This window comes from Coptis chinensis, chromosome 5, assembly GCF_015680905.1.
Source record: "Coptis chinensis isolate HL-2020 chromosome 5, ASM1568090v1, whole genome shotgun sequence".
Taxonomy (NCBI): Eukaryota; Viridiplantae; Streptophyta; class Magnoliopsida; order Ranunculales; family Ranunculaceae; genus Coptis; species Coptis chinensis.
Window position 1 is genome coordinate 55,060,329 of NC_141460.1, and position 26,991 is coordinate 55,087,319.

The 26,991-nt window shown below is 36.9% G+C and overlaps 2 protein-coding genes and 2 long non-coding RNA genes across 6 annotated transcripts; 2 read left to right on the top strand and 2 right to left on the bottom strand.

Moving 5' to 3' along the window:
• The first annotated feature begins 410 nt into the window (after positions 1–410).
• On the top strand, positions 411–1,205 carry LOC147498004 (cypmaclein-like). Its single transcript, XM_086559014.1, has 4 exons — positions 411–474; positions 564–596; positions 820–895; positions 1,019–1,205. Exons 1-4 carry the CDS (start codon positions 415–417, stop codon positions 1,198–1,200), a joined length of 351 nt encoding a protein of 116 aa, XP_086415140.1. The 5' UTR covers positions 411–414; the 3' UTR covers positions 1,201–1,205.
• A 719-nt stretch (positions 1,206–1,924) lies between these two features.
• LOC147498005 (uncharacterized) lies at positions 1,925–3,190 on the bottom strand. Its single transcript, XR_015194181.1, has 3 exons — positions 3,052–3,190; positions 2,716–2,758; positions 1,925–2,480 (listed from the first exon to the last, which is right to left on the bottom strand). It is a non-coding gene; the product is annotated as an uncharacterized LOC147498005 (long non-coding RNA).
• A 3,409-nt stretch (positions 3,191–6,599) lies between these two features.
• Positions 6,600–9,134, top strand: LOC147498006 (uncharacterized). Of its 3 annotated transcripts, none has more exons than XR_015194184.1 (3): positions 6,600–6,669; positions 8,389–8,687; positions 8,776–9,134. It is a non-coding gene; the product is annotated as an uncharacterized LOC147498006 (long non-coding RNA). The 3 variants fall into 3 exon arrangements; XR_015194182.1 differs by lacking the exon at positions 6,600–6,669 and adding an exon at positions 7,778–8,006; XR_015194183.1 differs by lacking the exon at positions 6,600–6,669 and adding an exon at positions 8,018–8,264.
• Positions 9,135–13,869: 4,735 nt separating this feature from the next.
• EMB3108 (DEA(D/H)-box RNA helicase family protein) lies at positions 13,870–26,320 on the bottom strand. The gene is made up of 8 exons (XM_086560205.1): positions 25,880–26,320; positions 25,033–25,320; positions 24,724–24,846; positions 24,155–24,627; positions 22,872–23,199; positions 16,138–16,290; positions 15,633–15,684; positions 13,870–14,095 (listed from the first exon to the last, which is right to left on the bottom strand). The coding sequence occupies exons 1-8, from the start codon at positions 26,213–26,215 to the stop codon at positions 14,061–14,063; spliced, it is 1,788 nt and encodes a 595-aa protein (XP_086416331.1). The 5' UTR covers positions 26,216–26,320; the 3' UTR covers positions 13,870–14,060.
• Positions 26,321–26,991: the final 671 nt, after the last annotated feature.

A 26,991-nucleotide genomic window follows, 5' to 3' on the forward strand; every position in this document is an offset into this window, starting at 1 on the left:
AAATCATTCCATAGGAGTAATATAGGTGAACGATCGAATACTCCTTGAGGTAAAAATTCAACCTTAGCATTCGAGAGATCATCATTCCAGTGACTATTAACTAAGCATCGGTCAATCTTGGACATGATTCTACCTTTCCCTTCCACTTTATTGTTCCATGTGTGGAAGAATCCACTATAACTCAAATCTGATAATCCTGATTTTTGCAAGCAATCCACAAAGTCCTCTGCTTCACTGGGATGCATAGGCCTTCCCCCCACTCTCTCAACAGCTTTTGTTATATTGTTAAAATCCCCTACTACACACCACGGTATGTTAGCTGAATTATGAATAGTCACAAGATCTTGCCAAAGCTCTAATCTGAGAGACTTCACATTTCTAGCATATACAACTGTTAAGAGAAACACTTCAGTAATGGCTTTGAAAGCATTAGTCTTCTTATTGGCCTCTTTTCTTTTAGTTACTTCTTCTAAGGTAGGACATTCAACCCCTAATTCTCTCTCTTTTTTTAAGTTTTGTTTCTCAATCTGCCTAATGAAACTATTTTGATATATTGCTTGCAGGTATCATCAAATGAGGAAGAGAACTTCATGGAGGTAATCTTTGAGACTTGCTTGGCTCAATGTTATACTCTGAACAACATTTGCTCATTAAAAAAAATAATAATAAAAATAAATAAATAAAAAGGAAAATAAAAGAAATGGTTAATGCATAATATGAGTTTAATTTGGATATATTGTCTTAGTAATACGACTGACCTTAATGCAAACTAGTTCAGCATGCTAATGATGTGTATGTTGATCTTTTACATTTAACTAGGCCACTTCCCTAACGAGGTCCCCAGCTCCAGTTAAGGCTCCATTCCCGAAAGTGTTGCCTCCAGTGAAGTTACAAGGTAACATCAATGCTCCCTATCACCATTGGCGATATTACTATACTACTTTTTAATAAGCTAGTATTGATAGTAGTGTTTGCTGTAACGGAAGTCGTTTTATTCACATTTTTGGTTTAATTGCAGAGTGTCCTTTATTGTGCAAGGGTAGGTGCAAATTGCACTTTAGGCCGAAACATTGCATAAGAGCGTGTGAGAAATGCTGTCGGCGTTGCAAATGTGTCCCGCCAGGCACTTTCGGAAACAAGATGATGTGTGGAAAGTGTTACACCAATATGAAAACTCATGGGAGGCTTAAGTGCCCTTAAAATTTTCGTTAGTTACTTAGTATATGATCCTGATGTTCTATTGTACGAAATTTTCGGGCAAGTTGTGGTTGTTGTACTAATCGATCCAATTATTATAAAAGAAAAAAGGTTCAAGAATGCAATGGATCCTAGAAATGGAAATAAATATTTTTGACTTCGGAAGCTCGTGCAACTTGAAAATTAGACCCCTTATAAATAAACAGAAAAGGTTTGCAAAACTACGTAATCACATTTGAGAGGTGACATGACTTGGTATCTATTCACTGGTGTATTACTGGCTTTCAGTTCTTAGAAAACTTATAACTTCATGACTTGGAACTTCCGAGGGCTGGAGAGAGCCAATTTGTTTACACCCAGATAATATCTAACATAAGACGTACACCTGGCTTACTGGATGTCTGGATCATCATTCATCAGTTTTTTTTTTTTTTTTGGTAAAGACGGTTATGGTCTTATGAATCATCATAGAAAAGACTACCCAAATTTTGGAAGATCGCCACTCTGTCTCTCTTTATAGTGTTGTGATTTGTGAATACTGAATGAGAGTGCAGACGACTTGAAAAATGGTAGATGTTGACTCAAACATTCTTCTTGCAATCAGCATTTATATATCTGGCACTAAATGAGAGGGCTGTAGAGATTACTAGATACAACACAAATCAGCATTTCAACCAGAACACTTTTAATTAACCAGAAGCAAAAATCAGCAGTCAACATTCAGCACTTAGTTGAAACAAACGTGCCCACAGAGCAGCATTTTATTTGGAGATTCTGTTAGTTGCATGCAAACGCAATGTCACAAAAGCCTCTTGTTAAAGCAGCAACAACAACAACTACCTAATGCAGCCCCTGGTTAGCCTTCTTTGAAATATTAATCGCCCTGATTTCTGCCTAAATCACCCACCACGTACAAGAAACATAATGATACAGGCAACGAAATAAATATGTTCATACAAAAATAAGCTAATCTCTTGGAGACGCAACATACTACTCTAGCCAAGAAAAGGGAGTAGGAGACATTTAGGTACTGCTGATTCCGGTGAACCCTAACCCAGTACTAGTCATCCCCCTAAATACCTAATAGTACGTATGGACTCATGGACATTTGAACCTGTTTCCATGGGTTTTCATGTTTGTGTAGCAGCTCCCACATAATTCCCTATTTCCTGCAGTCCCTGGGGGAACACATTGGCACCTTATACAACATGTTCCACATGCTCTAGTTCATATATTGGGCCTAGAATGGAGGCTACACCGCGCCGCACATAATCGTCTACAATCTGGAACAAATTGACAATAACCGCAAGTAATCTAGTAAATGAAGAAGGATGCCAACAGATACATAAAAAGGATTTACGTGGTACTATAGCTTACACAGATGCACAACCTAGGTGCCGAGACAGAAAAGGTACACAAATAAGTTAATTAGCATGGCTATTGCAAATTAAAGGATTCAGTTTTACATTGATTTCCTAGCTTTGTAATGGCCGGAAAACAAAGCAATTTATAACAAACCTGTTTTCCCTGTACGCCTCCAAATGCCACATCTAACAACACCCTGTCATGTAAAGGAAATGTAAAAGCCACACTCAAAAATATTTGTCCAGCCATTATTCTACTACATGGACACCAAATAATGTGTGACACAGCTTGACAGCTTCAATAGCTTTTATTATTACTATTCAAAATTTTCAATCTAAATGACAAGCATTTAGAAATAGATAAATATAATCCAAATTAAAATCTAGGGGGGGACAAAAAATTAGATATATATAATGAGTCAAAGAAAAAATTAAAGCGCTAAAAGAAGGTTGATTACAAAAGCCAACTAGCAAAAATGCATTGCTGTACCTCAGCATCAGCTAAGCAGAAGATTAAAATCACCACAAAAACAAGCACCCTTGAAGCCACTGCCATTACAGTCAGATGAGGAAAACTAATCTTAATTAATTTGGTGATAAATGAACAGTATTATTTGGAGTAGCAAAGGAGCTGAGCGTGGTATTATATATATATATATATTCCTATAATTAGTAAGTACCTTTAGGGTGCTGGCCGGTTTAGCATGCACCTTCAAATTTGTTACAAGTAGCATGCAATGTGTCATTCATGCAAGGTTGAATCCTCCAAGCATGAACACAAAGGTTAGTTGTTTAAATCTCATGAGACTGCAAGTTTTCATCCTATTCATTGTTGGAGTAGTTGTTGACTCAGAATGCTTTGGAAGGATTTGAATGTAGGACAGACATTAATTAGGATTGTAACGGCTGTCAAAAATTGGCCAAATTCATACATGTGACATGTAAAACACTACATGCCTACATGTGACATGTGTAGAGACACATAGTTGCGGGCAAATATGTAACTATCTTACTTCCACTGCTCCACATTGTTTGGTTCACGATCACGTACGTCGCCCTGGCCATGTACGTTCTATTGTTGGGCTTTTCTTTTTTTGTGGATATGATATACTCAATATTAAGATCATCTCTACAAAATTTCAGCTCATTTGGAAACATCTAACATTGGCAAAAAACAATTACAAAAATTCAACATTTATGGACCGTTAGATTTCTTTTTAAAGATGACAACAATTTTTATCTATGTTAGAGATTTCCAAATGAACTGAAATTTTGGGAAGATAATCATTATGTTGAGTGCTTCATAACCACACAAAAAATTAGGTTTGAATTTATTTTGTAGGTGAAGTTTTACTTACGTACTTATTTTATTTTAAAGCTTACTTTTTTAAATTTGTATATATATATATTATATATATATATATATATATATATATATATATATATATATATACGCAAAAGTGTGTGGTCCAACATATAGTTTATATGAAGAATATTGTTCATATAGTATTACAATGAAGCACCTCATTGTATTGAGGTGATGGATACTATAGTGGTACATAGCCTATATCACCCCCACAACTTAGCTTATAATATTGATCTATTTATCCGATCAAGATTTATAAAATGAACTTGGGGTGATCCATATTACAGGGTACACAATTCCAGTTGGCTGGACAGTTATGATATGCCCTCCAGCACTTCACCTGAACACCAAAAAGTATGAGGATAATCTTGCCTTCAACCCATGGCGATGGAAGGTCACCGACATGTCATAGTTCTTATTTGTGAAATTTCCATTTTCATGCAATACGCTAATACTACAAAATTTTAAATTCTCTAATCACTGTCTCCTACCATACTGTAGGGCCAACAATCAAATACCGCATAAAAGAGTTTCACTGCTTTCGGTGGAGGAATGAGATTATGTGCCAGAGCAGAATTCTCAAGAATTCACAAAGTTGCAAATGTTTGTCGTGTTCTCCGTTCATTTGTTGCAGAATTTAGGTAAGGATCATTCAAGCCACTTTTTAAAAAAGTTTGTGCAGGTGCGCGCGTTGAAGTACTAGATATGTGTAAGTATGTGCATGAGACATGTATATGCGTAAGTACTAGATATGCGTGAGTATGTGGATGAGATTTTGTGCAGGTGGTATATATAATAAACTGAAAACCGATTCACGTGCTAATGTAATAAACTGACAGAGTTTGCGTGCATATATTCTCTTACCCTCTTGGAGTTATGCTCTTTAAGTATGTGCATGAGTTATATAGGTGCTGCATCACCAAATATATTGTTTGATTTCATATAAACCAACGTTATGACTTAATCCTTTTACTTGAGTGATCATGTGTTCTAAGTCTAATTAATTTTATGATTCGCTGGAATATTGTTTCAGAACGCATTATCTGCTCTATATTCTATATCTATTGTCTGTGACTTCACATAAAATTTACCAACATCTGTATTGGCGTGTAATTTGTTTTACATATCATACTCTAAAAGATGGTTACTATTATTTGTAGAACTTCCAGATAGTCACCCACTTTCACCAGTCACCCACTTTCACCAAACTAGATTTTAAACCTCACAAACTTACAAACCAATTTAGTTCTTAATATTTTTTTCGGATAATATTGCTAGAATTCCAACAATTTTGGTATGAGTTTGCGTGTATATATTCTCTTACCCTCTTGGAGTTATGCACTTTAAGTATGTGCACGAGTTATATAGGTGCTACATCACCAAATATATAATGGTTTTTCTGTTTAGCTGCTTTCAAATTTGACTCTCCCACTATTTAGCTGACGTTGCGCCCTTTAACAGCTCATTTTGGCAGCTCTCCATTAGACTCGCTCTCATAGTGTAATGATTGTAAATTTGGTAATCACATTACTTGAAAATCATTTGTTTCTAATAAATAATATGCAATTGAAATAAATCAAATGACTCAAAATTAAGAAAATTTCAGTATTCTTCTATAAGCGGCCTAAAAGGTAGTTCAGTATCTTATGATCAGGTTAAGTTATGCTATTAATTTGATTTCAATTGGTTTCTTTATATATAGTTCTATTAATGAATTTAAAATTGATATGATGAATTGAAATCTTTATAATATAGTGATGTTCAGATTAATATGCTCCATCAATGACGTGGGTAAGACATCAAAGGTGGATAAGCAAATGGAAGCAAAGGTGCACACTGATTAAGCAACTCTTGGTATGTTATCTCTCTCTAACAACACATTGGTTCATGTGATCCCCAAAATAGAATATTTGTTTGATTCAATTTGGTGTTACGTACTCTATGTTAATATTCTATTGTTAGTTGTTGTGGAAGTTTGGAATATTGATATGTTGCTAATTGTGAAAAATACATTTTGTGGAAGCTTTAAATGTATTTGAGATCGAAAGTAACATCAATAGAGAGTGGGGAGATAACAAGATTTAGGTAAATCATTTAGAATTTGGTTGAAAGATCCAAGTTTAAGATCTGTATTCACCTCAAGTAATGCAACTATATGCATTTGTGTCAAAAGACTCTGAATTGGGTATAAAGCCTATGGGCCATAGTGACATATGCCTCTTTTAGTAGTATTACAAAGGCACAATTTGTATGAACAAAAGTGCATAACGAAGCCTCGGTATGCAGTATAGTGTGATTAGATGGCCAATAATTATGCAACTCAATTGAGTCTGTGTAGCAACTATGCCATGATCTAGCCATAGTTTGACATGTTGTTCAATCGTCTAAGGTAGCTAACAGTGTTGTAGGTCGTAAGACAATTGATTGTCGTCAAATCCTAACGTTGCAGTACTTTAAGACATGAATATTTATTTGTTTGTTGTATCAATGGGATTTTTGACTAAGATGCTAAGGTATTTACTTCAAATGTAACAAACTAAGATCACATTGGCTGACCCAAATAAACATGTCAAAAGGTGATTATATTTTTTCCACTGCTATCTTCATTCTTCGAGTAGTTGTTCGTCATATTTAATTCGTTCTTCTATTTTCCAGCTTAGATTTTGGGAACGGTTCATTTAATGGAGCAGACTTGAAGATGATTATGGCAAATGAGAAGCTACTTGGGATTGCACTAGAAAGGTGAATATATTTTATCAACATCTATCTTCTTCGAGTAGTTGTTTGTCAGATCTTGGTGTGCCTATTATATTGGATGATGTAAGGTTTCAAGGTATTAGCCAATCGTTAGTCAGTTGTCTCACTCCAAGGAACACCAAATGAGATATATATATATATATTAGAATTGGAGCGTAGGGTGTAGAGAGAAGCTACCAAATTGTCTGTACAACTAACATTGTTGTGAAAAGTAACACATTCTTACTTAATAGGCATGACTTGAGTCCCTAATTCAAAGTACATTATATTGATGTTTCTTTTTATGATGGTACGCATCAAAAACCTTTTATCTAAGGGGATAAGTGTTTGTAATGGTGATGGCAATAAGGCGAGTCTTCAACCTAAACTTATTTCAAATATTTTGGCTAGGCTTCCCGTAGAGGAAGTTTTGTGATTTAGGAAATTAGGAGTGTATGCAAGGGATAAGATGGTATGCCTTGACAAAGGATCACGTCTTCATTCAAATGTAGTTAAAAAAGAGCACTATGTTTACCACCCCACATCATCCTTGCAGTGAAGACTAATGTTCATATATACAAAACGGATGATGAGCCTATAATCCGTTTATATTTACCACCTCACATCATCCTTATTTGACCCTTATCATTTTTTAATACAATATAAGGGCTTATATCATTTTTATACATAATAGAAAAATGCAAAGAAATAAGATCACTTTTTTTAATTTTTCAACTTTGTTTTCGATTCGTCAGTGTTTCATTTGTTTGTATGGTCTATAATTGTATAAGTCAATTCAGTTTGGTTGGTGATTGTTTGTATTCTATAATATACACTTTATTTTATAAGCGTAGTGCGCATTTTTCAATTGTTGTAAGGGTAGATTGCTGAGTGAGATGAAGATATATTTGCGGACCAGGTTGTTATATGTAACCAAGGAATCTCCTTAATTAACTTGGATGTCAGAATAATTTTTGTGGCTAGGAGGGGATACATGGCACTGTGACTAGTTGATATAACAATATATATAATTAGTAAGTAATAATGGAGCTTTGACTAGAACTTTGGCTCCTTACCCCTCACCATATTAGTACCCTATGAAGAGGTTATTTCAGGTAAGCACATATGAATCTTTTTCTAATTGGTTTTGTTATCTTAGCCTATGGAGGAATACTCAAATATAGTAAAACTAAGTTTGTTCTAATAAAAAGGCTTGGAGCTATTATGCAAATGACTGAAAGATGTCAGCTTATGGGGGTTGCAACATATAGTAGTAGTGTGTTGTTATTCCCAAAGTACAAATGTGCAATTGAGGCAATCACCGCAAAGGAAGCACCCCCTTGGTATTGTCAATACTTAGTACCATCATTCAATGATATCTCCTTGGCTTAGTCTGTTGTTTACCTTATTACTGTCTATTGATAAATTGTGATTTGTTATTTCAAGACTCTCTCCGTTGCGAATCTCACAGTGGAACTTCTTGCATTTCCCAATTTGAAAAGTTTGAGAGTCCATATAAAAGGGGGATGCCTATATATGGTGAAATTTTAACATAATTATTTAGTTACTAGCCTAATGTTGAATCTCTTCTCTTTACCAAAGTAAGTTCCCCATAATGTTCTAAGTTCCCTATAGTGAAGTAAATATGGGAAATAAAGATAAAGTAAATTGTTGTAATTAATTTCTGTGCTAATGCTAAAGTATTGATTTTGGATTTTCATGTAGGAAGTTGATATAATTTTCTTTGAAGGTAATGGGTGTTGGACACTCAAAGCAATTCCTCAATCTTTTCTGTCACACTTGAAGTCAGTTGAGCTTAGGAGTTTTGATGGAAATGAGAACAACCTTGGTTTGGTTGAGTTTTTATTGAAAAATGCAATAGCCTTATAGAAAGTGACTATCAAATGTTCTTCAGCCCTATCCGCAAACCCAAAGAAGCAATTTGAGGTTACAAAGCAATTGTTAATGCTTCCCAGAGACTCAAAATGTGTAATCGACTTCTCCTGAAGTACTTGAATTTACAGGTATTATGAAAAAAAAAAATCTACTTGTAATTGACTGGTATTAAGGTATGTTTTTTAATTAGGTTTATTTACTGAATTTCTTATGCAGAGCCAAGGAAGAAGAGTGAAAGTGCACAAAGGGTTATTCGAAGTAGGTGCTTCTTTTCCCAACATCAATATAGAAAAAGAGGATGAAATCAGTAAATTTCTGTCAGATTCCAGAAATTTAAAGGCATGCATTCTTCAGTTGAAGAGGAGCCCTTGCTCTAGGTAAAAGTTGTTTTGAACTTTCTATCAGTGGGGTATCTCTAAAGGCTGTCAAAGCTTCAATGGATTCCTATAATCATGGGTTTAACAAATCTTATACTTGGAGGTATGGGTGAGGATGGTCTTTTTTATGCGACAGCTTACATTTTCCTTACGTATGTATGAACTAAATTTGCTTTGTTGAACTATTATTATTTCAAATTATGCTATGTCAAATATTCCAATCTCTCACTCATTCACGTTCATGTAATCAAGATGCTATTTTAATTATATATAATTGTTGGATTTGGTTTATGAATTATTTTATCATCCCTATTTCTGTGTACATGCTCAAGGAAAAGATACACATGAGACTTTTTCATTTAAGTTTTTTGTTATGCATTCATACCGCCTTCATTTGAATATACTGACAGTTTTCCTTTTCTCCATATTTTTTGTAATTATTTTCTTGGACTATATCAACATTTTGTGAGAGGGAATGTGTAATTGTGTTTCTTTAGATACGGCATTGCTTAAGTTGCTTCATGATAAGTTCCCCACTATTGCAAGCACGGGTTAAAGCGACTTCTTGATGAAGCAATATAAATAACAAATTCTGTTGATGTCTAAAGGGGGTTTGCTGTAATATAATGATCCCATCGAATCGGCTGGTTGACATGCCCCTGTTTTTTTAACACAGTAAGCCTAGAAAAAACAGGAATGTTACTAGGGAAGTGTGAACTTATTCAAATATTTTGAAGATAGTACATGAGAATATGAGCTGATAACCATGACCAACAAGGTAGGGGGGACTGCTCTGGATCAGAAAGATAGCGGACACTCCCACTGCGTGAGCGCCCTAGCTATCGACCCCACTTCGTGTGCGAAAGTTCCCAACCATTCAAACAAAATACTGTAAGCTCATAGAAAATTGCAGCTTGGTCTGCATAAAAAACAAAGTCTACATATTTTCCTTCCTATTTCATTATCGAGGAGTATAGCTGACACTGTCAGACTCTCATCTAGAGTGAGTGAGGAAAGAAGATGAGGAGGAAGGGAGAGCAGAGGACCTCTAGCAAGTAGACTCTTATCTACTTGCTTGCAGAGCTTGGAAATATTATTTGCAGCTTGACTGTATTCTAGATACATTACTTAAACTGATATGTGTGCCATGGTGATGTACTAAGTTGTGATTGGTCTACCCTTGGAATTCCTAGTATGGCTGGGCTAGAAGCTATTTTCAGAAACCCTTCAGGAGAGTTTCTTCTTTCAATCTCTTCACTTTCTATTGCAAAGACCTGTAAAAATAAAGTGAAACTTGGTCCTTTTGTTGTTTTTAAGGCTTAAAGTGACTATATATTATGCAATGTACTTAATCATAAGATCATCCACTATTAATGTAGCAAGCCCGGCAATGGTCGGGCCAATTAGCTAGTTATTCTTTGAAAGGTCACTTTTGCCTATAAGGAGCATAATAGAGGTAGAGTGTCTTAGATCTGCTATTTGCTAAGGGTCTAAAAGTAATTTGGACTTTATTAGTTTGTGACTTGAACGTGACAGCAGCCAGTTGAGACATAAGTCTAGATGAGTATAATTACACACGTACACGTACTTCAACTGAAAAGATGGTAGTGCTACTGTAAGCTTGTCATATGATATGTTTGCATACTCCTCTAGCCATCATAAGCCATATGACATTATAGTTTGACAAAAGAAAAACAAAAATAGGACAAAAAAAAGAGTATATACAATTAGATACACCTTATTTATAGAAACCATCAGTTAACAAAAACAAATAATCTAATTAACTAACCTACAATTAATGATCTTGTTTACTCCTATGAAGTCCAGTGGGTGTGAGTTATAATCATTCTTTCAAATTAGAAAATTTTGTTACCTAAACTATAATATAATTTTGATTTTGAAAGCTTGACAAATAAACTAACAATTGTTTGATTCGCATTTAAAAAAAAAACGATAAACTTACAAATATTATACTAAAGAGAAAAGCAAGATCGAAAAATACGTGTACACTCTAATTGAGTTGTGCTGAAAACATATAGCGCTAATTGGCTCACCCTGGAATAATTTCCTGACTCCGCCACTACCTACGACCTTGCTTGTTACCCAAGAAATACAAAACTTTCTAGTCAAATGTCTTCCTTATGTTTTCCAAGGTGCCTCCTCTTATAAGGAGAGCCTAGTCTCAATTGGAAGAGGAAATCGTGCTGCTAATTGTGCAACTTGATCTGGGCTAGCATGGAATTTTGTACATCTGATGACACATGATACTTAGCTTTGACATCACGTCGCCTTGGTCTTCCATAGATGCTACTTCGAGATGGACACCACTATATTGAAAAATGAAGGTATATCAAAGTATGTGGATTGTTGGAATTAGTAATTTTAGATCTAGCTATTTTGGTTAAATTAGAGTTGCAGGTTAATTAATTAGAAAATAGTGTGATTAGCAAGTATGAGTTGCTACCAAGTTAATGATATTGGCAATACAAATAAGATTAGACTTGGATTGGTATTAAAGCTCATAATTAGTAGTTTAGTAGGAATTAGTAGTTGGAGAAATTATATATATGTGTGAGTGCCTAGACATTAGCTTAAGAAGAAGTTAGAAAATAATAAGAGAGATGAATTGTTGAAAAGAGATGCACCGGTATGAAAGGGTAAATTCTTTTGCTTATCAAGTTTAATATAAGTGGTTGAATTGATATAATAAAGTTTATTTAGTTCAAATTTGTTTTCTACGCGTATTATTTGATTTTGTGTGTTTGAATCAAAGTTTAGATTCTATATAGATAAAGATTGAAAAACCTTTTATATATTTTTTGCTGTGATGTATGCAATGTAAGTTGTAAGTTGTAACTTGTTTCACAATACAAGCGGGTGTCCAATTATTGCTTTAATCTGAAAAAACAGTTCATTTAAATATACAGTTAGGAACTTAGGATATATGTGCGAAGTTGGGTTTCTGTATTACTTTGGCATTATTACAAGAAATTATTGAGGATTTAAGACCCGACTTTGTGAGGCAAACTGGGATTTAAAAGGAAGAAATTACGGTTAATTGTATAAACAAAGAGATCGCAGCATGCTATTGGAAAGGGCAGTTTTCTTTTTCTTTTTCATTACTATTGCCTATTGCTATTGGTTTGCATTGTGTTGCAAGGAAGAAAGACGCGATGGAAGTCTTCTTGCCACGTTAAATTATGGAGAATATCTTATTAAGACTTCAAGTGGAAATGTCAATTAAGAATCAAATGTTTTTCAAATATGTTTGGATAAACTTCAATCGCAGTGAATAACCGAATACTATGTCGATATTCAGCTCAGTAGATCTCTTGAAAGTGGTCATCTTTGCCATGTGAGGATACAAGTAAAATGTCTCGATTTGAGATGTGTACAGAGTAGAGATATGTATAGACTAGGAATGTTGATTTCAGTCATTTGATCCAACTTATGGAGAACCAGCACCACTGAATTCGTAGTGCCATTTCCCGACTAACAACATAATATCTCATTTGATTCTTTTGTTTTTTTTTTTTAAATAGTTGTGGGGTTAAGGCAGACCCCACCTATTTTAGTTTATTAAAAGTTGAAACTTACAGCCTCCGTAAGAGTTAGATGACATACACGAGAATACTCACTACACATATCACAAAGGGTCCTCGCTAAAGTAGTGCTAGGAAAGTTTTCTCATCTCCTACTTTTTGGCCATAAATTGCTTCACTATCTTAGGACGATTCTTCTAAAGATGAGACTGCACTTTCTCATAGTCCCAAAAGAAATACCAACAAGCACAATACAGGTAAGTATCACCCAAAAACTTTTTGGTGTAGTCCTCAAGATTCTTCATCCTTTTGTTTTCAATTTGCAACTTCACCTTCTTCATCATAGCAAGAGTAAACTCTACTTCACCTGAAGAACGCACTTGAACTTTACCTTCTTCCACTTTGTTCTTACCAGCCTTTTGTTTCTTCTGGTTTTTGGATGTGTCACCACTAGTGGAGGAGCCATAAGAGGGTCATCTGCTACCAACTCATCTTCAGAACCTAAGAGGTCATCGTCCAAGTCCTCTTCCTTAGCAATCAAGCCTTGATACATATTAAGCCTTCTATTGTATGGTAACTGCTCACTAGGATTAAAAACTACTGGTTGGGTTATACAAGTAGTTGCGTGATTGTTGGCCACATTCATCCAGTCCCCGTGGTCTTTCTCATCCGACTGAGGTGCTGGCACTTCAAAGTGAGTACATACCACTATTCTAGGCGACACCAATTGAATATTACTATGACCAGTAGGCACATTCACATTTTGCATTATCCTACGTGCAGAAACAACCTTATCTCGGTTAAAGAAGTAGCCGCTATAGATCCTTCTGTTTCCTTTCCTCTATTTTTTTGTCTTTGCAATTGAGGTGCTGATCCTCTTATAGGAGTTGTAACATTTCTCATAAGATTAGTATTTGGTAGAGCAAATTGAGGAATAACCGCAACAGGTTCCTCCTTGTAACACCATTACCTCTTTCTTGAACTACGAATATTGCTTCATTTACTTGATACGAATATTGCTTCATTTACTTGAATAGGACTCACATAGGTTGGAACACTAACTTGTCCCTGCGCTTGGCAGTGGCATGACCAAATTTGTTACAATTTTAACATGAAGAAAGTTTCCATGTTTCCACACCCACCACCACCTCTCTCCCACCAACTTTCAGTTTCACATTACTGGGTACTTAAAAGTCGACCGGATTTCTACACACAAATATAAGAAAGCCTCTTTTTTTGTGCAGTTTCGTCATCCATAAACATGGAGACCCCAACTAAACTAGCCACAAAAGAGATGCCATCAAGTGTCCATTGATTCTTAAATGTTGTTAATATGGATGTTTATGACGGAAAGCTGAGCTGGTCTGCTGCTGGTGTCTAAGGCCGTTCGATACGTTCTAAACAAGTGAATGCAGTTTTATTATTTTGGTACCATAAATGACTGTTTTCAATAAGAAAAATCCGTGACAATGAGAATACAACAAAAGTTATATACAATTTAGCAGGGATAATAAGTTGGACAGAAACATGTTTCATCAGATTCTCTTAATGTCTTCATCTTCTTTAAGCTAGAACTCTATCTTCAGCTGTTAGCTTCCACTGTAACTCCCTTGGAACCTAGAAAACGAACAAAAATAAACAGTTCCAACTCAGAAACTTAACAAAATTGCTTTCTGGGAATTTCTGGTGTTCTGTAAAGCACACTAGTAAACCTTTTCATTTTAATGTTAGAAGGTAGATTAATTTTAACCTTAAAATTTTCCACTCACCCACCCGCGCAGACAGGCTGAGCAGTAGACAGACACCTTCACGGGTAAACTATCCAGTTCCTATTCCCCACTTAATAAAGAAACTTATGCGAAAAATATTGGAAATGCATTCTGCGTGACCTGAGAGGGCGCCACTTTCATCGCCATGTATATTCTCAGGTCTGTCATAAGTTCTACACATGCTGAACTGGATATATTGCAAGGCATATATGGAAGAACCGATACCCAGACCAGTATGAGAGATGTCAAACCTTTTTATTAGTTATGGGAATATTCCCACTACATGAAGATTCACTTAAATCCTGTATAAAGGAACATACTTTTGTTTTTGCCGTTCTTCACTTTGAACATGGACAATTAGTAACAAGTAAAAAGATGTCTTTAGTTGAAGAAAGAAATGATAGTGCTTGAAGCAGAACTTGATTTACATGATGATCTGATCAAGAGATGTCATCCTAAACACCAAGCTGGCGCAGTCTTTTACTTCAACCTTTTGGATTTTAGCTAAGTTACATTGACACGGACACGTGTGTCCCAATCCGACACTGATACGGAGCGTCTAACCCGGCAAAATATCAAAAACTAAGGCATATCACACCCAATATGTGTCTGTGTGTCTGACGCGGACACGCATACACGTATCCGACACCGATTATTTTTGAAATACAGTGTCAATGTAACATAGGATTTTAGATGTGATGAACTTAGGTTTTTAAGAAGGAAATTCTGGTATTTTTAGGGGGTGGGGGAGGGCATTTTATTACCTATGGAGCTCCTAACAACTTAATCATGGTTATTTCACTGTCTAGAAGATCTTGAGGCATTAAGGTATTCATACCACACAAAATGGTATCAGGACCTCAACTACCATCCCTACAGAATTTAAAAACTCTAAGCACGTGCGCACACACACACACAAAACTCCGAAGCACCGTAATACCAGTATCTTTCGTATTTTTTTTTCATCATCTTCTTCTTCCTCCTATCATTAACATTAAAGTTAATTCTTTGGAAGTGGGGTTGTGTTTTAAGTTTTATCATCGAATGAATCAAAAAAGGTAAAAATAAAATCATGATGGAAAAAAATAAAATGAATGACGGTACCGTCATGATTCTTGAAGAAAATTTGAGAATCAAAAGAAGATGAAGAAAAGAGAGAGAGAGAGAGAGAGAGAGAGAGAGAGAGAGAGAATGGCAGTGGTAGTGGTGGCACTGGCAGTAATGACGGAGAAAACAGTGTTAGTGTGGTGGGGTGGCAGTAGTAGTGTGAAGTAGGAAGGGTATGTGAATACCTGGACCCTATTGCGGCTAATGATGAAAGCAGAAAAACAAATTTCAATTGATCATTTTCTCATTTTTGAAAACGACAAGATGACGACTTTTACCTCTCTTCTTGAGCTTGTTCCTGAATCCCCTCTTCCGACTGAATGCCTTCTCCTGCAATCATAAAGAATGTGTTAGTGGTCAAATAACAAGGTCCACAACTCCACAACAACAATATAGTTCCTCTTTTTCTGGATTAGTGAAATGTTGGCCATTAGTGGTGTAAAAGGGACTCTACCCAGGCCGACAGCTCTATCCGCTTTCAGATCAGCGAAAAGGCAGTTCATGATAAATAAAGAAGGAATAAGTAGGTCAAGACCAAAAAGGAAGTACATTAACTTGGTAGGAATTCCTATATATTCCAATATTGTATGCCACTATGCCTTGGCAGGTCCCCCACGATAATTACTAATTCATAAGGTCGAATTAGGAGTTGGATGGCAGGTAAGGCACTAATGGCCAGCTAAAGCTGGTAGTTCTGCAAATTAGTAAAATTTTCCTTTATGAAATCCATCAAAAACTTTGGTAGCAGTATGAATCATCTTTTATTGAAGTTTCAAGACTTACCACAGGTTGACCCAGATTCCCTGCTTGATGTACTGCCGCAACAAGATCACGGTTAGACTTTGTGTACAAGCTCGTGACAAGTCCAGATTGACCGGCTCTTGCTGTCCGCCCAATTCTGTGTATAAAATCTACAGCAGAACTTGCAAACTCCGCCTTGAATACAAAACATAACATATGTGTTGGATTGTTAATCCCTCTAATAATAAAACGGAGAAAGCATGATATGTCCAACATCAAGCTTAAAGCACAAAATAATTCATATATGTTCTGGGGCGGGCCTGGACCTAGGTGTGTCCTGTTTAAGTCCGGCCCATTGACAGATCTATAGGTATTGAGTCAGAACTTTAGGAAGAGACGGAGACATATATTTGGTAATAGAAGAGCTATAACCAAAGTAAAATTTAGTCGTTTTTTGGTAGGATATGTCTTTGCAGTGAAAACAAACGAGGAACATCTTCCAAAAACTCAATACCCACAATATCGGTGTATACCATCAACAGTCTAACCCCTGAATCGTTGATGTTCTTTTTTTAAAGTGAAAATGTTTGATGTTTGAAGAAAACATTTTCAACATTTATAGACGTGGGCATTTCCAATTTGGGCTACTTTATTTCTAAATATATATCAGTATTAGCACTTACAAAAATTAAAATAAAATTTAAAACAATAACAAACAAACAAGATGGGAATGGCGTCAGAATATCGCAACACTAATAGTTGGTAGGTAAAATCAATAGGTTGTGGAAGAATCACAAAATTGAGAGACCTAATAATCTCGAATCTTTTGCCAAATCGCCCATTTTCCCTTTTATTTTTACACTCAAATAACTACCTTGGACACATTTCTTCTTTCTTGCTCAGCAAGACAAAAACGTTTGTTAGTAATATGAGAAATAAAGTGACAAAGGAAGTCGCTTTACAGAGCCAAGGTTCCAATGCAGTATATCACACGAAGACAATTATTCCTAACAATTGTTAAATGTGAAATTCATCCCCAAACTAAGACTTCCACATCTACAGACAAATTGCTCAGAACTAGAAGCCTTAGCCTAAAAAATGAGCTGATTTCTTTCCAAGTTCCAACCATAAACACCAGAGAAAATGCATGAAAAAGAACTTCCCACGTCAGATTTCCTAACAACGAGAGATTGGAACATGACCAACAGCTCAATCTGTCTTTAATGTCTCCCACCAAAGTTGTTTGAGACCTGAACAAGATAAAAAAAATATGTCCAGCCATCCTTAGGAACACGCATTCAAAAAATAGAAGTTGAACACTTGAACTGATTCTTTCCCTAACACACATGACACAATGATTGGACATGATTTTGCCCCTTTTTCGCAAGTTATTCACTGTTAATATCACACCCTAAATAAGCAGCCCTACAAAGAAACTAACCTTAGTAGATGCCAATCTGTTTCATTCTTTTTGTGAGGAAAATTTTGCCAGCCAAGTTATTGCTCACAAATTTATTGGTGGAAACGTTATACAAATTACCAAACTCCGTCTTAAGAGGTCTTCATCTACACAACTTCCCTTGCCAAAATAAAATCCTCCTTCCATTTCCAATTTTAAAACTACTATCCTTCGAGATTAATTCTTTACACTCTATCATCCCCTTCCACAAGGAACATCCATGTGGATTAGACACATTACCAGTATACCTACCTGTTGTCTCCATCCTATACTTGTCCTTGATCACCTCCTTCCATAAACCAACCTCATTACTCCCAAATCTCCAAATTCATTTGCTAAGTAAAGCTTTATTAACTTCTATAATGCACCTAATTCCACGTCCACCAAATTCCTTTGGAGTGCAAACCTTGTCCAACAAAATCAAGTGAAGCTTGCGAGCGTTCCCTGTAGTACGGTTGCACCCCATAGAAAATCTCTCATTTGCTTCTCTAAAGTATTAGCAATACTTAAAGGAACGGTGAGCATAGAAAGATAGTAGACTGGTATACTTGCAAGAGTACTTTTTATGAAAACAGTGCTTTCCCCTTTGAAAGATACTTCCAATTCCATAAAGCAAGTCTCTTCAAGACTTTCTCAATGACAGGATCACAGACCTCTGTATGATGCACCACGCGATAATTCAAGATAAGTCACTGGAAATGTTCCAATCTTGCAGCCTAGAATCTCGGCAAACACCAGTATTTGGAATTTCACTAACGCCAACAACTACGCTTTTACTGAAGTTCACATGCGCACCCGATAACGCCTCAAACCACATGAATTTAGATTTCACATTGCCGACTTCTTCTTCCTCAGCATCAACAGTAATATGTCGTCAGCAAATTACAAGATACGAACGGACCTGCTTCCATTACCCACCTAAGAACCAGTCAAAAAAGCACTTTCTTTTTTATGACAAACTTTAGTCAGAGTATCAGCAGCAAGAACAAAGAGGAGAGGGGGCAGTGGATCCCCTGCCTCACTCCCTTCATATTTTAAAAAAAACCAGACGGAAAGCCATTTACCATAACTTAACATGAGCAGTCGATATACAAGTCTTCATCCACCTTCTTCACTTGTTCCCAAAGCCAAATCTGCCGAGAACATAATCAAGAAACACTTAATTAAATGTTATTAAAGGCCTTAGCAAAATCCATCTTACACGATCGGCCTGGCAACCTGTGTCTGCGTCAATAGTCGACGATCTCATTTGCAACAAGGACACCATCACTCTGTCTTCCTTCGACAGATGCACCTAGATAAACTGAACCCCAAAAATCCCACAACACTTTTAAGGTGAAGGGTGAGGGTCTTTGCAATGATTTTTATACCGACTAAGTAAGCTAATCTGACGTTAATCGCTCAGTGATAGGGCAGTACCCACTTTCCAAACCAAGGTTATAAAAGTGGTATTATGCCTCCAGTTAAGGAAAGCGTTGTCTTCCTCCTTAAAATACCAACACCTCTTAAAAACCAGCATAGGGAATCCATCTGGACAAGGAGACTTCTCATCTTTCATGGAATCAATAGCTAATTAATCTCCTCATCTCCAACCACTTTGCGTGTTCATTTGTTACAGATTGGAAGTCTAAACCATCCATGGTCGGTCTCCAGCAAGGTTATTCTCTATACAGTTTCTCATAATAGTAAACAATACGTTTCTTCATAATTTCTTGATCCTCTGTCATCTATCCTACAATCATTTTGGAAATACCATTGCCCTGGAATGTTGCATTTGCAATGCAATGAAAATATCCACTGCAGCAGTCCCCCTTTGTTTCCCACTGTGTCTCTGTCTTTGGAACCAATATGCTTCTTCCACACTTAAAAAATCTTGCATTTTCTTTGTTTTAGTTTTCTTATTCATTTCATCCACCACCAAGTTTCTATCCTCTTCAATTTGTTCCAAGTCAGCAAAAGACTCACACTCTTTAATATTCAGACCAAAACAACAAAAGGACAACCAGTTCCACTCTTTTAGCTTTTTTCCACAGGACATAACCAGGATTCCCAAACACAAGAAAATTGATTCCGCCACTGTTCCATGAGATAAGTGAATTCCTGTCACTCAAACCACATAAGGTCAGATTTAAACGGCCTAGGACCACCCATTGCCATACTCCTCTCTGACGTAATAATGCTGTAAACAGAATAGGAAAAACCATACGTCACATGGATACACCATATTTTAAAAATAAACTGTGTTGTATACGTATCCACATCTCCGTGTCGGACACATATCGGACACAAACTGTATGTGATATACCTCCATCTTTTACATTTCACCGTGCTAGACACTTTGTATCCATGTCGGATACAAGCACACATATCCATGTCAAAGTAATTTTCGAAATACCCAAAGCCGATTTGTGATGTTGCCCAAACAAATCAAGCCAATTAGACAACGTCAAGAAACTATCGATTCTGCACATCAATGGCTGATTTTGATGATTTGAGAATGTGAATTGTGCACCCCTAAGACGAAAATCTACCAACTCAAAATCATCAATAAACTGATTGAAATGCCTCATACTGTGATTGATCCTACAACACCCTCTTCTTTCATCTTCATACATGACAACTCTGAAATCACCCCCAAACACAAGGCATGATCCCAAATAGGTAGCAACAGCTTCCAATTCGGAGAAAAATTGATCTCTGTTGGCACCATCCGTAGGTCCATATACATTGGAGAATACTCGGCTCCTATCATCTCTCTCCCCGCCCCTTATTTGTGCTATAACAATGAGAAGGTATATGCACCCTTAAGACTCTCCACCACCTCCAATTTATCTGTCACATAATAACAGTCAACCCTTCAGACCTCCCGCAGGATGAAACAAAAGCCCAACCACAAGATCTTTGACCCCAGAAATTCCAGTCGATCTCTCAATGCATACCACCCTCTTTGTCTCCTGCAGAGCAACCAAAATTGTTCTATGGTTCCTAACCATGCGTCTCAATTTCGTTACTTTATCCTTGCTACCTGACCCCCCTCACATTCTAACTTATAATTTGAGAGTTCATCAGAAACAAAGCTATCCCATGTGCCTAGTTCAATCCTTATCCCATGTGCCTAGTTCATTCTCCACCCTTTGATTAATGCCTTGTAACAATTGAAAAGCAGCATCTTCCTGTTTTTCGTTAACAATACCAAGAGCTCGGCCCATCGGCATTACATTGGCTGTCCTCCATTCACCTCTACTTGCCCTTCCGATTTCATCATAATCACAAGCGAGTATCAAGCGGTCTTCATCATCCTAAAGTGAATCCACTGCCTCTTCGTTCTCCTCTGAAGTAGGCAGGACCGCAGGACATTACTCCAGTCATCTTCAGGGTTATAATTTCTTGTTCTTCAAGCACCAATTCATTATCTCCACACCTCCTTTCATTATCCTCCTCCAAAATACCATTTTCTCCATACGTGTAATCTGCAGTTTGTCTAAGCCTGTTATGTTGCGATAATGGCCTATTAGTTATAAATGGATTACCCTGTTGAGTTGATGCAAAGCACAAACCAGGCCCACCACTTCCTTTTCGTTATCGTAAACATTATCCCTCCTATTTAGCTGGTCTTCTTGAACAACAACTGATCTAAGTCTGCCATGCATCCTTCACTATCCTTCTATTACCCACGCCCATTGAAATTTGAAAATTAGTTTCACTGCTTTGCACCTCTGTATTTCGAGTTGAAATTTGATAATTAGTTCCATTTCACCTCGTTGAAATAAGAGAATTGGTGTCCATCCTCCTATAGTCATGACTTAACCTGTTATCAAACCTCCTCACCAAACGGCCTCAAACGGTTGTACTTATTGGTGCCGTCCACATCATCTCTCCTTACTCTTGCCACATCAGCATAAGTTTTGAGGACCGACCCAACCTTTCTGACTCACGATCTAAGTCATTGTCAACATCCTTCTGCTCTCCAAGCTTTCCACATGCGTCACCACATCTCTGTTTGAAACACTCGGAACATATGTAGAATCATTAATTTGTCTATCACGGCTGCCAGTGGAACTCACGCAAAAGGAAAACATCATTTCCATGAAAGCCACCGTTGATAATTGTCACCAGTAGACACCAGCAGGACAGCACAAAGTATGGAACCTTTCCTAAACTTCTTTGAAATAAACTGCATTGACACATATTTCCAATAATCGTTCTCCATAGGTTGCAAAAGAGCGTCAATGTCACCTATTCTCTTTTTCTTACAAAAGAAGATCTACCTTAACCTTTCAGTAAAGAGGAAAAACCTATCAGCAATCCAGACCCCATGGATGAAGGGGTTGACAACCTAGCTGTGAAGCCCCTACCCCTTTTAGTGACCCGAACCTTTTTGCATAGGCATCATTAATCCCCAAAACCTTTTGTTCAACAGTGTAACATTACTGATCCATAGGGATTTGTTCTCCTATGTTTCTTTATAAATCTCACTGCTTCATTCTTCTTCCTCTTTTAATGTTTCTAACTATGGACGCATCTCAAGAACTGTTGAAGGTTGCAGCTTTATTTAACAAAACCGTGGACAGCTAAAAGTAAAGACAATTATATTCTACCCAAAGAGCACTTCAAGTATTACAGCATACGTCCTTTTTGCCACTAAAAAGGAAAATCCAGCTCAGCAGTTTTAGGTATTTCAGATAGCCACAGTTCACAGTTAGGAGACCAAAAATAATTAAATAAGAAATAGAATTTTTAAAAAAAATAAAAACCAAGAAAAGCTATTTCAAGTATCATATACGATATTTAAAAAAATAAATGAAAACAAATAAATTAAAATTAAAATTGAAGGAAACGTAAATAGAACTTAGAAACATTATCACACTACCATTTCTTCTTTAGGATCTAGGCAACAAAGTGTGTTTCTCTCGGATAGTCAATATATAACTCAGACCCATGGTCCTACATGCACAGGCTAGTTAACCCCCTCAAAACCAAAATTAATGTCACATTTGGAGCATCTAGGATAATCTTGGATAGTAAATATTTATGTTAACATTTGCTCAGGCCAAACTAATGTGACATACTCACATCATCATCTTTACATCCAAGATGCAAATCATGAGCAGGCTAAGCAATGTACGTTTAATCAACAACCACTATGTTAAACTGGTTAACAAAAGTCAAAAATATTTATAGCTGGCTTCGCTCAATCACAGAACCTTGCAAAGACAGTCACGTAACGTAACGACTACTTGAAGTACGGTAAGCAGCTTTATAGCAGCTTCCACACATTATCCACAAATCATCATTAATGAAGTTCAGCAAATAGTACCTGGATAACATGTTGAACATTTAGAACGTCAAGACCACGCGCAGCAGCATCAGTGCAGACAAGAACACCACCTCTCTCCCTAAAATCAACCAAGTTTTTTGAACGTTCCTCTAGAGAGCTGTCACTATGGTAACAGCTGCATTCAACACCAACATTCCGCAATATCTTAGCAACAGCTTCAACAGCATCCACAGTGTTTGCAAACACCAAAGTCCGACAAACACCTATTTCAGGATTTAACTCTTTAGACCTAAGACCTTGCTCCACAGCATCTATGAGTACATCCACCTGTGTGTCTATTGTAACTTCAATCCACCTCTGCTCTAATCTGAAGAAAAACAGACCCAGATACATTGCCATCCAGTATAAAATAATAACAAAATGGTTACAATAGACTAGATCATATGATTTATGCATCAAATCAAAATATGCACAACACTGAGAGCTAGTTACCACAAAGAAAAATCTATTCAAGAAGTTGACAAGATTGTTAAAGCTTCCTGTATTTTAGTGGTGCAGTAGAAAGTAGTGGCCCAAAAGAAGAGTCAGTAGAAAGTACAAATTTCCAATACGTGTTTGAGGCTCTATTGTTTAGACTGATTTTGGTTTATGAAGTTCAATTCTTAATTCCCCACCCCAAAAAAAGAAACAGGGACTGCAGGCGGAAAATTTGCTGCATAAGAGGTATACTAAGCTAAAATGTTAAATGAACTGTGGCAAAGCCACAAGGACTTTTCATCATCAAAATCAATGGCTGAACTGGAAAACAGCACAAACTTTCTCGCTAGATGGGCTATACAATTCTCTATTTTGAAGCTTTTGACCTTTTTTTCCTTTTGAACTGACATCTTATCAATCGAACTCTTCTATTAGTTGGTAAACATGCTAAATGTGCATAGAGATTGCTCATTCATATACATTGAAACTAATATATTTCCTCCTCCTAATTCTTGCAGAACAAGATTTTATTTGATTGGGGGGGGGTTCTTGTAATGATAAAGCTAATCAAACTATGCATTCTAATAGAGCAGTTCCTTACCTCTAGAACTCATAACATAACAGGACTATATACAGACTAGGATTGAAAAAGGGTACACAGTGAAATAAACATGAAACACCAATCAAATACTTTACTCTATCAATCATTGCCTTTTCAATAACTTCGGGAGACGGTTCTAACAGCAAAAAAATTGATCTACTTACCTCCTACAATTAAGTAATTAAGCACAAACTAAAATGAAGGGACAGACAATGAATGGTCAACAAATGACTCCGCACCTTACCTGGGATTATGGCAATGTAGGTAACTCCCACTAGCCCAATTTGCATCTGGGAACATCCGTTTCAAAACTCCACCAGCAGTCTTCTTGCCATTTAATGGAAGAGTGGCTGCAACAAAAATGTATTGCTTGCTACGCTCATAAATTTTTCTAGCCCTTATCCAATCCTTGTGCCTGTTGGGCTTCGGCTCATTCCCTTTTGGATCCTCAAGACGAACAACGCCCTCAACATCTTCATTGTCACTCTCATCTTCATCATGGTTATCATCTTCATCAGATGGCAAGTCAGATTGCAGCTCATCATCAAATTCTGCCTCAAGTTGCTCCAGAGTTGGAGCATTTGATTCAATTGAACTCTTAACCACAGAATTTTTCAACCTAGACAATACCTTCTCTTCAAACCGGAACATGTTTATAAGACGAATAACTTGATTCTGAAAACTTCCACAAAGCAACATATCTGCTTCATCAAACACCTGTCATTGGCCACTCGATGAGCACAAACAAATGATGTATTTGAAACCAATGATAGCCAAAACCAAGAAACACACAGAAGGAAATAATTTGTTTACCACATATTTTAAACCACGCAAAAAATCAGAACGACGACGTCTTTCTGGGTCGAGGGCATACAGATAATTTAAAAGAGCAGCTGGTGTTGAAACAAGAATGTCAGGTTGAGAAACCGGCCATCCCTGCAGTTACAAAAACTATCTTAAGATCTGCTCAAAGATACTATGACATCCTCATTAAAATTACGCCTGATCCCAATAATGAATAATGCATTCGCAGCATGAAGCATAACAAGCATTCTATTCAGTCTTGATTCATATTTCCTACCAAAAGCTAACATGATGTTCTGTTTAATAACAAAGGTGTACCTGTCTTCCACAAACAGCTGAAACTTGAAGGAGTGGTTGACCAGAATCATTGTTAATACAATTAGCCATGCGAACCACTTGTTCGCAGAGCATCACATTAGGGCACAGGACAAGTGAGAAATGGAGAGGCTGAGAGTGCTCACGACCATCGTCAGTACCCGCAGAATGACCGCGGAAATTTAACATTTTGTCAAACAGTGGAACCAGGTAGCCATGTGTCTTACCACTACCAGTCTCTGCTGCAACTACCACATCTTTCTCTGAAAGTATAGATGGTATACAAGTAGCCTACACAAAACCAACAAACAGGCTCAATCCTAATTTGTCAACAACATAGAGACTCTTGTTATTTTATGCTTACACACAGTAAAATGTATAGCAGTCAATTTCTATTCTAACAACAAAACCATTGAGCTCTTAGAACAAGAATCTCATTTAAGCATGTGTACGGAAAGCAAACCCATTGATCTCAGTTTCTGACTTAGCTCACAGTCCCCCTCTATACAAGACAAACAACTTGACATCAATTTCTTAATTCAATCCAGACAACGTATTGGGCCTGAAAAGACGGCCCTTCACAAAGTGATCAAAGCACCTATATACGTAAAACTTCTTAAAGTGTATCCCTACAAAAAGACACCTAAATCTAACTAAATTTTGTGTCCCCTGTGTTCCCATGGCTATGATCGTCTTGTTAGGTGCCACCACCAAAGTCTCAATTACAATGATTGAAACCTCGCCGTCATTTCAAAAACACAAAAAATGTACACTAACCAGAATTGTAACAATGGAATCACCTACCTGTACAACCATCATAGCTTCACTAAAATAGAATTTAAAAAGTTACCTGAATCAAAGAAGGTTTATGTAGTCCAATATTAGACAGAGACCGCGAAAGTTTCTCCGAAACGCCAATAGAATTCCAAGTAACAGATTCATCAGCATAAAAACTTTCCCCATTATCACTACTACTACTACTACTTGTTATTTCTTTAACAGATAAAACATTTGCTGCATAGTTTCTTCTAATACTTCTAGAAGGTTTATAGGGTTTAAGATAAAACAAAGGGTTTTTCTGTAAAGAAGAAGTAGTAGTAGTAGTAGTAGAAAGTTTGCAGTAATGAAGAAATGAAGAGTTACGAATTACCATTAGTCTTATTGATGGCTGGTTAAGGATTAGCATTTTATATATATATATATATATGTTTTGTTAGGGTTTAAGGAATGTAGAAATGAGAAGAGCAGGTGGGTTTTGAAAAGTGAAAAGAAGAAAGAAACGGTTTTGTGAGAGTGAGTGAATGGATTAGGGTGTTCTCGAGATTCGTGTGGTATATTGATCGTTTGATCCGTTGGTTCTGTGGGCTTAATAAGATGGGCCGGGCCAATACCCGCTGGGTTAAAACTAGTATACTGCTGAGCAGAGTGGGAGAGGAAGATGGAGTAGGAGTGGAGATTTAGAGTGTCTGGAGAGGGAGAGGAAAAGGGAGAGTGAGAACGACGAAGAGAAAAAACATAAAGGAAGAGATGAGGACAGACAGACAGAAACCAACTAAGTTGGTTTTTGTCCGCATAACCCCCCCTTCTCTCAAAATGTTCGCTCCGCTCACGGATAAACAACCATCTCCTACTCTTCGAGATTCGTGCAATATATGATCGTTTGATCCTAGCTGTTGGTTTTGTGGGCTTAATATGATGGGCCAGGCTAGTACTCGCTAAACAACCAACAAGGCAACAACACAACACGTAGGTTGATGTATCCTGAACCCGCCTAATGCTAATATACTACTATGCAGTGGGGGCGTGAGCGGAGAGGAAAAGTGGAGAGGGAGAGATTGGGAGGGCGTGGAGAGGGACGAAGAGAAGAGAAAAGATGAGGAATGAGGACAAAAAGACAGAAACCAACCAATTCACAATTTGGGCCACATCCCCCCCCCCCCCCTCCCGGCCCAGAACGTTCAC

What these genes read in the sequence shown, in the direction of transcription:
- LOC147498004 (XM_086559014.1), top strand. Translation starts at nt 415, where the DNA reads ATGGCTTTGAAAGCATTAGTCTTCTTATTGGCCTCTTTTCTTTTAGTT. An exon ending in TTTTAGTTACTTCTTCTAAG is followed by an intron (nt 475 to 563) that starts GTAGGACATTCA and finishes TATTGCTTGCAG; the next exon opens with GTATCATCAAATGAGGAAGA. An exon ending in GCCTCCAGTGAAGTTACAAG is followed by an intron (nt 896 to 1,018) that starts GTAACATCAATG and finishes GTTTAATTGCAG; the next exon opens with AGTGTCCTTTATTGTGCAAG.
- EMB3108 (XM_086560205.1), bottom strand. Translation starts at nt 26,215, where the DNA reads ATGCTAATCCTTAACCAGCCATCAATAAGACTAATGGTAATTCGTAAC. An exon ending in ATAAACCTTCTTTGATTCAG is followed by an intron (nt 25,321 to 25,879) that starts GTAACTTTTTAA and finishes GGTTTTGTGTAG; the next exon opens with GCTACTTGTATACCATCTAT. An exon ending in GGAATCTGGGTCAACCTGTG is followed by an intron (nt 15,685 to 16,137) that starts GTAAGTCTTGAA and finishes TTATGATTGCAG; the next exon opens with GAGAAGGCATTCAGTCGGAA.